This window comes from Erythrolamprus reginae, chromosome 6, assembly GCF_031021105.1.
Source record: "Erythrolamprus reginae isolate rEryReg1 chromosome 6, rEryReg1.hap1, whole genome shotgun sequence".
Classification (NCBI taxonomy): Eukaryota; Metazoa; Chordata; class Lepidosauria; order Squamata; family Dipsadidae; genus Erythrolamprus; species Erythrolamprus reginae.
The window spans coordinates 85,652,182-85,666,073 of NC_091955.1; the positions used below are offsets into that span (position 1 = coordinate 85,652,182).

Genomic DNA, 13,892 nt, shown 5'->3' on the forward strand with positions numbered 1-13,892 from the left:
TGCTTTCCATAAAAGGAAAGTAGAAGAGATGCAACGCATGAGGTTATACCTATATTCTTCCTGTACCTAAGTGGGATGAGCCCAGGGGTGAAATGCTCCTGGTCAGTTGTTGGAGAGCCGGTCGCAAAGGGAGCATGAGGCTCCGCCCACCCGCCCGGACACCACCATTTGGGTTCATTTACCCTCACGCAGATCATCAAGGAGGCGGTGAACGGGACGGAGGGTGTGCAGTGTGGAGGGTTGGTGGGGCTGGGCCGGAGTGCTTCCCTCTCTGCCGGCAGCGCCCTTCAGCCCTGTTGCTTCCCGTCCTCCTCCTCCTCAGCTGCCTGATGGCGTGAACATCTCGAAGGAGGTGCGGAGTGCCATCTCCTGGGCGGCCAGCGGCATCCGGGCAAGTGGGCGGAGCCTCACGTTCCCTTCGCGAATGGCTGTCTGACAACTGTCAGACACGAGCGAATGGGAACATTCCATGAGCCCCATTGCCCCTCCCCCTTTCAGCACTTTAGAGTAAGGCATGGGAGAAACATGCTAAGTGGGCCATTTCCTTTCGTAAGTAGTCCATGACGAATTAGCACCATCAGTACAGTTTTCATAGTTTTAAAGTAGCATCCCCCCACTTCCTTTGGTAAGTTATAGTTCAGTGTTTCTCAACCTTGGCAACTAGAAGATATCTGGACTTCAACTCCCAGAATTCCCCAGCCAGCATTTGCTGGCTGGGGAATTCTGGGAGTTGAAGTCCAAATATCTTCTAGTTGCCAAGGTTGGGAAACACTGTTATAGTTAATACCCTGAATTTGGACAATTGCAATCAGCAGTGGTACTGATAAAAGTTTCTCTTTTTTTGTTTGTATTTTTTTTTTAAAAAAACCCTAGTTAACAGTTTTAGAACATATACATTTCGCTTTCCTAAATGTTATGTATAAGGCACTACTAATAATAGAAAGCTTTTAATACTTATTTACTTCATTTAGCTATAAACTTACATAACTAGCCAATATCACAACTTTTTTTAAAAAAATAAAAAAATACACACCTTTTTATATTAATATTCCATAATTGCCATTAGGGACATGGCAAGAGAAATACAGTATTAGATCTTTTTTAAAAATAATAATAATAATAAGATGAGCGATTAAAATTATAGTTTTAAAGAGGGAGGAAATAAAAGTTTTAGGTCATAGGTCACGTGTAATAAAACAATATCGCTAATTTATATAGAACTACCATAATTACCACACAAGAAATACATGCATGCACGCTGTTGGTAATCCTTCTTTCCACCTATTGCACACCGATTTTGCTTTGTATCAGGTCTGTATACACTTCTCATGTTCTCGCTTTAGAAAACGAAAAGGACACCGTCCTTCCTATTGCCATACAATTCAGTGCACATTCATAAGTATTGGAGCCCTTGGTGAGAGGTAAAATGCTCCTGGTTTACTCATACCTGTTGGTTGTCGGAGAGCCGGTCGCGAAGGCAGCGTGAGGCTCCGCCCACCTGCCCGGATACCGCCATTTGAGTTATTTTACACTCTGCCCATATACAAAGTGTTTTGTGCGTGCGCAGAATGTATTTAAAGAACCCAAATGGCAGTGTCCAGGCAGTTGGGCGGAGCCTCACGCTGTCTTTGCAATTGGCTCTCCGGCGACCAATAGGCCCGAGCGAACTGGGAGCATTACACCCTTGCTCTCTGTCCTAGGTGCACTACGCAAGGAGAGTCCAGGATCATTTCCTGTAGCCCAGCTGGTACCTTCCAGGTGCATTGAGAGTCTGAGGAGTTATAATCTCAACACATCTGGAAAATGTCAAGTTGGGAAGGACTACTTGATGCTCTTCAAACTTCTCCCTCCTTCCTCAAGAAATCCAAAGGTAGATATCTTTGGTCCTGGAGAACAAGCGCTTGCTGAATTCCAGGTAATGAGGAAGAAGGCTTCATTCGAACCCAGAGAGAATTATCTACTGCGGGGTCTCCAACCTTGGCAACTTTAAGACTTGTGGACTTCAACTGGTGCACCAGTTGCGATCCTATTTGGACCGGGAGTCACTGCTCACAGTCACTCATGCCCTCATCACCTCGAGGCGCGACTACTGTAACGCTCTCTACATGGGGCTACCTTTGAAAAGTGTTCGGAAACTTCAGATCGTGCAGAATGCAGCTGCGAGAGCAATCATGGGCTTCCCTAAATATGCCCATGTCACCCCAACACTCCGCAGTCTGCATTGGTTGCCGATCAGTTTCCGGTCACAATTCAAAGTGTTGGTTATGACCTATAAAGCCCTTCATGGCACCGGGCCAGATTATCTCAGGGACCGCCTTCTGCTGCACGAATCCCAGCGACCAGTTAGGTCCCACAGAGTGGGTCTTCTCCGGGTCCCGTCAACTAAACAATGTCGCTTGGTGGGACCCAGGGGAAGAGCCTTCTCTGTGGCAGCCCCGGCCCTCTGGAACCAACTCCCCCCAGAGATTAGAATTGCCCCCACCCTCCTTGCCTTTTGTAAGCTGCTTAAAACTCACCTCTGCCGCCAGGCATGGGGGAATTCAGATACTCTTTCCCCCCTAGGCCTTTACAATTTTATGCATGGTATGTCTGTATGTATGTTTGGTTTTTATAATAATGGGTTTTTAACTCTTTTTAGTATTGGATTATTATTATATGCTGTTTTATTATTGCTGTTAGCCCCCCCCGAGTCTCCAGAGAGGGGCGGCATACAAATCCAATAAATAAATGAATAAACTTCCAGAATTCCTCATCCAGCAAAGCTGGGAATTGAAGTCCACAAGTCTTAAAGTTGCCAAGGTTGTAGACCTCCGATCTATTGGGTCTCAGTCACTCCACCCCGAGTCTTTACTTTAACACCAATATTATTTGACCTGTATATAGTAAACTACTAAGTTTGAATTTACAAATCACATGATGATCGGTTTGTATTTTTTTTTACACCATACGTAGGGGTGAAGTGAGCTTTATTTAAAATTTATAGCCCACTCCATAGCTTGAGAATGGTTAATTTCTGTATACAGGTTGACATTTTTATTACAACTGTTTGTCCTTTATAGTTTTTTTTTAAAAGGGGTTTAAGATGGAGTAGCGGTATCCAAGCTCCATTGCTTTTGTGAATCATCAAGTTTACACAATTAATTTCACTGGAGCTTACAGGTGGGATCAGATTCATACAAGACAAAGTCTTGGGTCTATTTGTGGTATGGCTGTTTGTCTGTTTTTAAAATACCCTTTGGAATCCTTACAACTGAATAGCTACCATAAACCAGTAATGCTGAATTTGTAATTCACAATAAATGGAGTTTGTCTGCCAGATGGATGGATCTGTTTTCTTTCTCAGCCCGGTCTTTTGAATGGCATTGGGCTCATGATATCGCCTTTATGTCGAAATAGCATCTTGTGTTATTCTTTCTGACAAAACAACCACTTATGTGCAGTTACTTTGTACTCTTCATTCCCTTTGTATTCGAGCAAAGACAATGGGGAGAGCCAGGTTGCTTAATGTCTGAATGATTCACTTCAATAATTATAGCAAGGAAGATCGTCCAATGGGGCAAAACTGAAATTTTGGGGCTCAATTGTGGTTGTAAGTCGAGAACTGCAGTACCTATAGCAGTGATGGCGAACCTTTTTTTCCCCTCGGGTGCCAAAAGGGAGCACACACGCATGCTATTGCACATGTGTGAATGCCCACACCCATAATTAAATACCTGGGGAGGGCAAAAACAGCTTCCCCCACCCTGTTGGAAGCCCTCTGGAGGCTGGAAACGGCCTGTTTCCCAACTTCTAGTGGGCCTAGTAGGCTCGTGTTTCACCCTCCCCAGGCTCCAAAGGCTTCCCTGGAGTCAGAGGAGGGTGAAAACACTCTCCCCGATCTCCCTGGAGGCTCTCTGGAAGCCAAAAATGCCCTCCCAGAGCCTATGTGTGTGCCAAAAACCAGATGGCCAGCACACACATGCACATTGTAGCTGAGCTAGGGCCAGCAGATATGGCTCCATGTTGCCCTATGTCAGCTCCAGCGTGCATGCATGTGCTGGCCAACTGATTCTTGGCCTTTTTGGCTGTTTTCGATCTCTCTAGGCTTCAGGAAAGTCTCCTGTAGCCTAGGGCAGCAAACAATAGCCCAACAAGCCAAACAGAGGTTTGTTTCCAAACTTCCATTTGGCCCATTTGGCTGTTTTCGCCATCCCTAGGCTTCAGGAGGCTCTCCTGAACCCTGGGGACAGTGGAAAACAGCCCAATGAGCCTACCAGATGCGTGTGTGTATGTGCGTGCATGCATGCATGCATGTACAGGGAGGCAGTACAAGGGGTTATGTGCGTGTGTGCACAGGATGGCCATTGCATTATGGGTATAGGCATGTGCTACCGCACATGCGTGCACCCTTTTGGCACCCAAGCCAAAAAAAGGTTTACCTTCATTGCCCTACAGCAGGGGTAGGCAAAGCTGGCTTGTCTATGACTTGTGGACTTCAACTCCCAGAATAACTGAGCCAATCATGTTAGCTCAAGAATTCTGGGAGTTGAAGTCCACATGTCATAGAAGAAATGCTCTGGGCAGATGAGGAGTCACCACAGCGAAGGAAAGGTGCCGGCTACAAAGCGAGCAAGCGAGAGGAGAGGGGAGCCCTTCAGCATGGGAAGGAAGAGGAAGCAGGTAGCAGCAGCAGCAACCAGTGTATGGGAGGCAGCTTCACCCCGGGTGTATGGGGGGTGCTTGCTCCTCCTCACTGCCTCAGAGTCCCTCTTTTATTTTAAGCCTTAAAGTTTTGGATTTTTTTGATTCCCCTCACCTCACCTTCCTCCTTCAGCAGCGACTGTCCTCTTCCTCTTCTTCCTCCTCCTTCCACCCAAATTCCAAGCTTTTATTTCTTTCCTAATGGATTTGCACGCATTATTTGCTTTTACATTGATTCCCATGGGAAAAATTGCTTCTACTTACAAACTTTTCTACTTAAGAACCTGGTCATGGAAAAAAATTAAGTTCTTAAGAAGAGGTACCACTATATTGGATGCAGAGATGGCGGAGAAGAAAAACACACCCAAACGTGTCTGATAGTCAATTTCCTATTTTATTGTAAGCTTGCAGTTGCCCTGGGATTTCAGTTAAGAGCCAACCCCTTCATATGTCCAAACCCCTGCATCTCACTTTCCCCCCCACAACCACCATGGGCGACCAGAGGCAGGATTCAAGTGGCCGAAAGTGTTGAAGAGACCCCGCTCCCCTCCAGTCCTAGGAGACTGTCCTTCGAAGCCTGCACCCTCTGAATGGCCTTCAAAGCTTTCGCCGTGCTATTGATGGAGGTCCTACATTTGCAGTGGTTTGCAAAGAAGCAGAAGGGAAGCGTTTGCACGATATAGTTCAAGAGGGTGTTGAGGTTTTCCTCCTCGGACATTTTTTCCCAGACGCGGGCAAAGATTTTCCAGCAGAGTTCCTGAAGGCAAGTGAGAGTAGACAGGACCAACTTGAGGTCGTCGAGGATGTAACAAGCTTGGGGAACGCTCTCGTTAAATTTGGCGGACAGTTCTTCAATGGTAAAGATGAGGATCAGGTAGACAGTCCTCAGGGGAAGTGTTACGGTGTAGTACAAGGCTATTAGCCAACCTTTCCATTCCTGGAGGGTGGGGGAAAACAAAAACATATACCGGGGATTATTAGAATTGGAAATGTCTTATAGCAGTGATGGCGAACCTTTTTTTCCTCGAGTGCCAAAGGAGCATGGATGTGCACTATTGCACATGAGCGAGTGCCCACGCTCATAATTCAATGCCTGGGGAGGGCAAAAACAGCTTCGCCTGGCCACCAGAGGCCCTCTGGTAGCTAGAAACTTCGGAAACTTCAGATCGTGCAGAATGCAGCTGCGAGAGCAGTCATGGGCTTACCCAGGTATGCCCATGTTTCACCATCACTCCGCAGTCTGCATTGGCTGCCGATCAGTTTCCGGTCACAATTCAAAGTGTTGGTTATGACCTTTAAAGCCCTTCATGGCATCGGACCAGAATATCTCCTAGACCGCCTTCTGCCGCATGAATCCCAGCGACCGATTAGGTCCCACAGAGTGGGCCTCCTCCGGGTCCCGTCAACTAAACAATGTCGGTTGGCGGGCCCCAGGGGGAGAGCCTTCTCTGTGGCGGCACCGACTCTCTGGAACCAACTCCCCCCAGAGATCAGAACTGCCCCTACTCTTCCTGCCTTCCGTAAACTCCTCAAAACCCACCTTTGCCGTCAGGCATGGGGGAACTAAACATCTCCCCCTGGGCACATTTAATTTATACATGGTATGCCTGTGTGTGTGTCTGTTAGTATATGGGTTTTTTAAAATCTTTAAATATTTTAATTAATTGAATTATTTATGATTTGTTTTACACTTGTTGTGAGCCGCCCCGAGTCTTCGGAGAGGGGCGGCATACAAATCCAAATAATAAATAAATTATAAAAATAAAATAAATAAATAAATAGAAATGGTCTGTTTCCCAACTTCTGGTGGGCCCAGTAGGTTTGTGCTTCCCTGGACCTGGGGGAGGGTAAAAACACTCTCCCCCACCCCCCCGGAGGCTCTCTGGAAGCCAAAAGCACCCTTCCAGAGCCTCTGTGTGAGCCAAAAATCAGCTGGTCAGCACACACAGGAACGTTGAAGCTGAGTTAGGGCAACGGCTCGCGTGCCAGCAGATATGGCTCCATGTGCCGCCTGTGGCACCCATGCCATAGGTTCGCCATCACTGTCTTATAGTAAGTTCAACCACTGTTCCATCATCTTTGGGTTTTCTTAGCTGCTCTTTAATCACAAGTTTCAGACCTGTAAAACTCTTCAGGTCAAATAGACCCGAAACAGTACATGTTTATAATTACCTTTTTCTGAAAAAATAAAAATTAATTTTTAATTTCATTTTTCATTTGTTTACGATCAAGCATGTTCACATATACTAATGCAATAGGTATTCAAAAAAACACAGTAGCTAAAATCAACATTTTTTTTTTAGTCCAGGTCAAATAGACCCGGGAACAAGTGTTAGTGATTATGCGCAGCAAAAACTGAACAACAACAAAAAAAAACCTATAGAAAGAATCCCTCAAATGAGACAAAGTCATGTAATTTCAAGTTTCAGATATGCAGGGAAACTTTTTTACAGAGTCTCAAATTTCGTTTCGGGTGAAATAGACTCGAACAGAACATCAGGGTTAAAGATTTTCCAAAATGTCAGACATGAATCTAACTAATCTGGACAAAACAGGTGTTTTTATCACTGAGCTACGGCCTTTGTTGAAAGATAGATTTCAATGTGACTTATTGTTGTTGTTGTTTTCACTACAGGTAGTCCTCAGCTTATGACCATTTATTTAACAACAGCTCAAAGTTACCACAACGCTGGAAAAAAGTGACTTATCGTCAGTACTTGAGGTTATGACCGTCACACTGCTATCTGTGGTCATGTGATCATGAGCTGGGCACTTGGTAACAAACTACCACTATTTGTAAGGGTTGCAGCATCCTTTAATTACATAATCATGAAGAGGGAAGATTGTAGCGGCTTCCAACGTGTAAAATCAGTAGGGGAAGCTGTATTTGCTTATTCACTGCAGTAAAAAATAATAAATTCAGGACCAGTAATATGATGGTGATTTACTTAATGACTGTTTTGCTTTTGTGATTGAAAATCGGGTCCAATTGTGATTGTAGCATTAGCAATAGCAATAGCACTTATACAGTGTTCCCTCACTTTTCGCGGGGGATGCGTTCCGAGACCACCCGCCAAAGTCGAATTTTCGCGAAGTAGAGATGCGGAAGTAAATACACTATTTTTGGCTATGAACAGTATCAAAAACCTTCCCGTAACACTTTAAACCCCTAAATTGTAATTTTCCATTACCTTAGCAACCATTTAGATTATTACTCACCATGTTTATTTCTTAAAGTTTATTTAAAAAAATATTTATTAAAAGCAGATGAAAGTTTGGCGATGACATATGATGTCATCGGGTGGAGAAAAAAACATGGTATAGGGAAAAAACCCGCAAAGTATTTTTTAATTAATATTTTTGAAAAACCGTGGTATAGACTTTTCGCGAAGTTCGAACCCGCGAAAATCGAGGGAACACTGTATACTGCTTCGTAGTGTTTTACCATCATCTCTAAGCAGTTTACAGAGTCAACATATTGCCCCCAATAATTGGGGTTCTCATTTTACCAACCTCGGAAGGATGGAACGCTGAGTCAACCTTGAGCCGGTGAGGATCAAATTATTATTATTATTTATTATTTATTAGATTTGTATGCCCAGTCAACGAAGCGGTGGAAGTGATGCGCCGGTGCCTGGAGGCTGTTGGGGCCTGGATGGGTGTCAACAGACTCAAACTCAACCCGGATAAGACGGAGTGGCTGTGGGTTCTGCCTCCCAAGGACAATTCCATCTGTCCGTCCATTACCCTGGGGGGGGGAATTACTGACCCCCTCAGAGAGGGTCCGCAACTTGGGCGTCCTCCTCGATCCACAGCTCACATTAGAAAACCATCTCTCAGCTGTGGCGAGGGGGGCGTTTGCCCAGGTTCGCCTGGTGCACCAGTTGCGGCCCTATCTGGACCGGGACTCATTGCTCACAGTCACTCATGCCCTCATCACCTCAAGGTTTGACTACTGTAACGCTCTCTACATGGGGCTACCTTTGAAAAGTGTTCGGAAACTTCAGATCGTGCAGAATGCAGCTGCGAGAGCAGTCATGGGCTTACCCAGGTATGCCCATGTTTCACCATCACTCCGCAGTCTGCATTGGCTGCCGATCAGTTTCCGGTCACAATTCAAAGTGTTGGTTATGACCTTTAAAGCCCTTCATGGCATCGGACCAGAATATCTCCGAGACCGCCTTCTGCCGCACGAATCCCAGCGACCGATTAGGTCCCACAGAGTGGGCCTCCTCCGGGTCCCGTCAACTAAACAATGTCGGTTGGCGGGCCCCAGGGGGAGAGCCTTCTCTGTGGTGGCACCGACTCTCTGGAACCAACTCCCCCCGGAGATCAGAACTGCCCCTACTCTTCCTGCCTTCCGTAAACTCCTCAAAACCCACCTTTGCCGTCAGGCATGGGGGAACTAAACATCTCCCCCTGGGCACATTTAATTTATACATGGTATGCCTGTGTGTGTGTCTGTTAGTATATGGGGTTTTTTAAATCTTTAAATATTTTAATTAATTGAATTATTTATGATTTGTTTTACACTTGTTGTGAGCCGCCCCGAGTCTTCGGAGAGGGGCGGCATACAAATCGAAATAATAAAATAAATAAATAAATAAATGCTGGTGATAGCTGGCAATAGGCAGAATTAACCTGCAACACTGCATTCTAACCACTGTGCCACCATGGCACTACCGTTTAAGTCGAGGAATATCTATAGTTCTTATGCCTTTAACAATTAGCTAATAATTACTTTATATTTACAACCTGACAGACGACAGGCCCAATCCTCTCAGTTTAACTGGGGATCCTTAACCCTCCTAGTAAGGAGTTTCTCTTAAGCCCAGTTCCAGAAAAAATAGAAAGGAAGCTACTTCGGATCTTCCTACCTGAACAAAACTGAAATTATTCTGGAAACACAAGAGGGCGTTGTACAATCATGCAGTTTTGCATAGGGGCAGGTTTTCGGAAGAAGTGCACTTATCTGCGTTTTCTGAACCAAATGAAGCCAAATCTCTAGATGTTTTTCAAAAAGGGAGTTATTGGGAAAAGTAAAACAAGAGTAGCCAATAATCGTTCACACAACATTCCAAATAAAATCAATGTAGGCAGGCAATTTATCGGCTTTAAGGGAATTGCTCAAAGATTATTCGCTGAGTGACGGAGACTCCATCTGTTTGGATGCAGTTAGGCAGGACTTGGGAGGGAGCGTTCCTTCTCTGCTTCCATTTCTGCTCCCCTTAGTTTTTTAAGTTTTCTCTGCCTCCGGAGTACAATCGTCCCAGTTTGGGAGGGAATAAAATCACTGGGACACTGGCTGTTGCTTTGTGCATTCAAAACAAATATACAGTGGTCCCTTGACTTTCGCAGGGGAATACGTTCCAAGACCGCCAGTGAAAGTCAAATTTCCGCGAAGTAGAGATGCTCCCTTCCTTCCCCTCCCTCCTCCATTCCTGGTTTTACTTACTCCCAGAACCCGCAGAGGCAATGGGGTGGCAAACTGGGGGCTTTGCTGTGCTTGTTGTCGGCATCTCCCATGGTGGCGGTGGCAGCACTGGTGCTCAGGGTCAGGGAAGGGGAAGCTCAAGCCAAGAGGGATCCAGGCCAGGACTCGAAGCCGGGATTTCAGGCCAGTCAGCTGGGAGGTCGGACGCTACCACTAAGGGAGACAGCTTAGGTGGGGGGAGAAGAAGTGGCGGCGGCGACGGGCACCAGTAAGGCTCGGCTTCAAGTGGAGTGTACCAATGCTCCGAGAATTAAAGGGGAGGGATCGGGAGGCAGGGGCAGAAGCAAAGCTTTTATTTAAAGAAGCAGGACGGCTAGGGGGGAGGGTAGAGGAGGAGAGTTAAAACGCACAGTATTGTACATCGGGCAGCTGCAAGAAAACCCGTGGTGTTAAAAAAAACCACAGAGTATTTTTTTAATAATATTTTTTGAAAATCCGTGGTATAGCCTTTCCGCAAAAGTCGGACCCGCAAAAGTCAAGGGACCACTGTATATCTATTACATTTTCATGCTGCCTATCTCCCTTACGAGGTGATCTGCCTGGCATAAGACAAACACATCACTTTTGTGTCTTTCCAACAAATAAAACAAAACTGTTATGACCGAACCTCCCTTTTTAACCATTCTTGTTGAGTGCTAAGAAGTGCAAAGTTCTGTCAATGTAGTTTACAGTAAAGGAGAATTAACTCATCCATTTGTGATTCTTAATGGTGTAGTAGCTGACCACCATTTTGCAATTCTGAAAGTATAATTCTCTCCCTGACTCCTTCACAGACTGAGAAATTAGGGAGAGTCTCTTCTGAAACTCGTGTCCCATCCTTTAAAGCAGAGGTCTCCAACCTTGGCAACTTTATGAGGCGTGGACTTCAACTCCCAGAATTCCTCAGCCAGCATGACTGACTGAAGAATTCTGGGATTTGAAGTTCACGCCTCATAAAGTTGCCAAGGTTGGTGACCTCTGCTTTAAACAACTGCAAACTAACTGACTGCAGCTAGTTTCTTATATAACTGTTCCATTGGCAGTATCTCTTGCTCCATCTCACAAGGTCTTTCCCACCTACCATTACAGGATTTCCCCATTTTTGCAACTTTTCAGTTAATGACATTAACTGACTGACTCGATCAAATTAATAATGGCAGTAAAATTATCTGACTAAAAAAATAATAATTCAGAAGGGAACAAGTCCTATTAGACATTGCCGTATTTTTCGGAGTATAAGATGCAGGAATCCTCAATCTGAGTATTGTATTGGCAGTTCTGTGTTAGCAAATACTTCAAAAGAAAAGGATTTAGGGGTAGTGATTTCTGACAGTCTCAAAATGGGTGAACAGTACAGTCAGGCGGTAGGGAAAGCAAGTAGGATGCTTGGCTGCATAGCTAGAGGTATAACAAGCAGGAAGAGGGAGATTATGATCCCGCTATATAGAATGCTGGTGAGACCACATTTGGAATACTGTGTTCAGTTCTGGAGACCTCACCTACAAAAAGATATTGACAAAATTGAACGGGTCCAAAGACGGACTACAAGAATGGTGGAAGGTCTTAAGCATAAAATGTATCAGGAAAGACTTAATGAACTCAATCTGTATAGTCTGGAGGACAGAAGGAAAAGGGGGGACATGATCGAAACATTTAAATATGTTAAAGGGTTAAATAAGGTCCAGGAGGGAAGTGTTTTTAATAGGAAAGTGAACACAAGAACAAGGGGACACAATCTGAAGTTAGTTGGGGGAAAGATCAAAAGCAACATGAGAAAATATTATTTCACTGAAAGAGTAGTAGATCCTTGGAACAAACTTCCAGCAGACGTGGTAGATAAATCCACAGTAACTGAATTTAAACATGCCTGGGATAAACATATATCCATCCTAAGATAAAATACAGAAAATAGTATAAGGGCAGACTAGATGGACCATGAGGTCTTTTTCTGCCGTCAGACTTCTATGTTTTCTATGTTTTCTATGCACCTTAGATTTTGGGGTGGAAAATAAGAGGGGGGGGGCGAATCTGCTTGCCAGATATTCAGTTCATCTGGCTAGCGTCCTTAGTCTGGTCAGCTTCAACACATTATTTTATCCCCAAGTTAGGGCTTTAAAGAAACTTTATTTGGAGAGAGTAACATTTATTTTTATTTTTTATTATTATTTGGATTTGTATGCTGCCCCTCTCCGAAAACTTACTGCAAGCCAGTAAGAGCTGGGAACATCTTCAGCACCTAGTTAGGTCTGGAAAGAAACATTCGGAGCAAATAGAGCAATGGAAAAAAAAACCTGCAAATACTTAGGGCTTGGAAAACATTCTTTGCAGAGAGTAACAATGAAACAACCTGCCAGGTAAGAGCTGGGAAAATCGTTAGCACCTAGTTACGCTTGGGGGGGGGAATCCTTGGGGGGAAAAAAGCTATATTCAGAGTATAAGATGCACCCAAATTTTCAGCCTCTTTAAGGGAGGAAAAAGGTGTCTCCTATAGTCTGAAAAATATGGTAATTATCTCCTTCTTTAAGACTGTCCAGAGCACAGGTTATGGATTTTTACAGACCTGAAGAGCAGGTCTGAGCCCATGTTTCTGGACCTGAACAATGTTCCTTTAAGAAGGTAGATAAATGGGATCAATAGCTGGCTGCAAGGAATATTTCAAGGCCTGACATGGAGGTGGTTACACCTTCTTTCCCTGTGATCCTGCAGAACCAGATGAGACTCCGTCCTTCCATGAGGTTCCTCTACTTTAGATAATAACTCCCTTGGCTATTGTGATTGCAAATAGGTCAACAAATTCATCATGTCAGAAGCTGCTTGGCGGAGGCTATTACTCAAATCTATTTTAAGCAGCCACGAATGGAGGGAAATATATTTGCTCATGGAAAACCGGTCACTTTTCAAAGTTAAAGAACTTCTGGAAAGGAGAGAAATGCTGACCTCGGTCTATGTACTTCCTCCCTGTAATGGGGTTCATAGCTCAATTGTGATGGAGTTCCATTAAATGTACAGAATATCAGAGGTGCCTTTCGTCTCCTGTCCAATTGTCTTTCCTTTCTCTCACTTATCATATATATTCTCTTTCTTTCATATATCCTCTCCTCTAAGTTCACTTTTACCCTACATGTCTATTTTTCTTCCTATGTATTTGTGTATTGGACAAATGAATGAATAAATAAATAAACAAATAAATTTTTTCAAGGGGCTACATGGGAAACCGAGATTCTTGTGGATGGATAAACCAATATAAAGATTGAATTTTTGTCCCCTGAATGTTACGAGCTCCTGCCCGCCCTCGTCATAGAACCGACTTTTTATTCTTTGTCCAAAGCACAGCGGCGAAGCTCCTTCTCAGGAGACATCGGGGGAGGGAATCACTGAAAATTGCATCATCAGTACCCACCACTGCTAATCCCCCCGCTTCCTTCATGGATGCAGGAATAGCTGCAGGAATGTGTTAAATAAATAAAGTGACATTTCTGAAAGCATTGTGTTTGAATTTGATTGGTCACATGAGGCAAGTAAGGGAGGGAAAATTTAGCCGTGGGCATTTTTGCACATGATTCTCAGTCCTGCCTATACATTACTGTAATCCACTTGACTTCTAGTAAACTATACTGCTAAAAAAATAAATAAAGGGAACACTCAAACAACACATCCTAGATCTGTATGAATGAAATATTCTCGTCAAATACAGTAGTACCTCTAGATACGAGCTGCTCCACCTGCGAGTATTCCAAGT

General features: G+C 44.4%; 1 protein-coding gene across 4 annotated transcripts in view; it reads right to left on the reverse strand.

Moving 5' to 3' along the window:
- Positions 1–5,055: 5,055 nt before the first annotated feature.
- The window catches only part of LOC139169065 (perilipin-3-like), a 46,664-nt gene continuing 37,827 nt past the window's right edge, over positions 5,056–13,892 (reverse strand). For all 4 annotated transcript variants that reach the window (XM_070754865.1, XM_070754867.1, XM_070754864.1 and 1 more), the window contains exon 9: positions 5,056–5,617. In XM_070754865.1, coding sequence (XP_070610966.1) covers positions 5,192–5,617 — 426 coding nt within the window. In that variant the 3' untranslated portion in view covers positions 5,056–5,191. The remainder of the gene's footprint in view (positions 5,618–13,892) is intronic.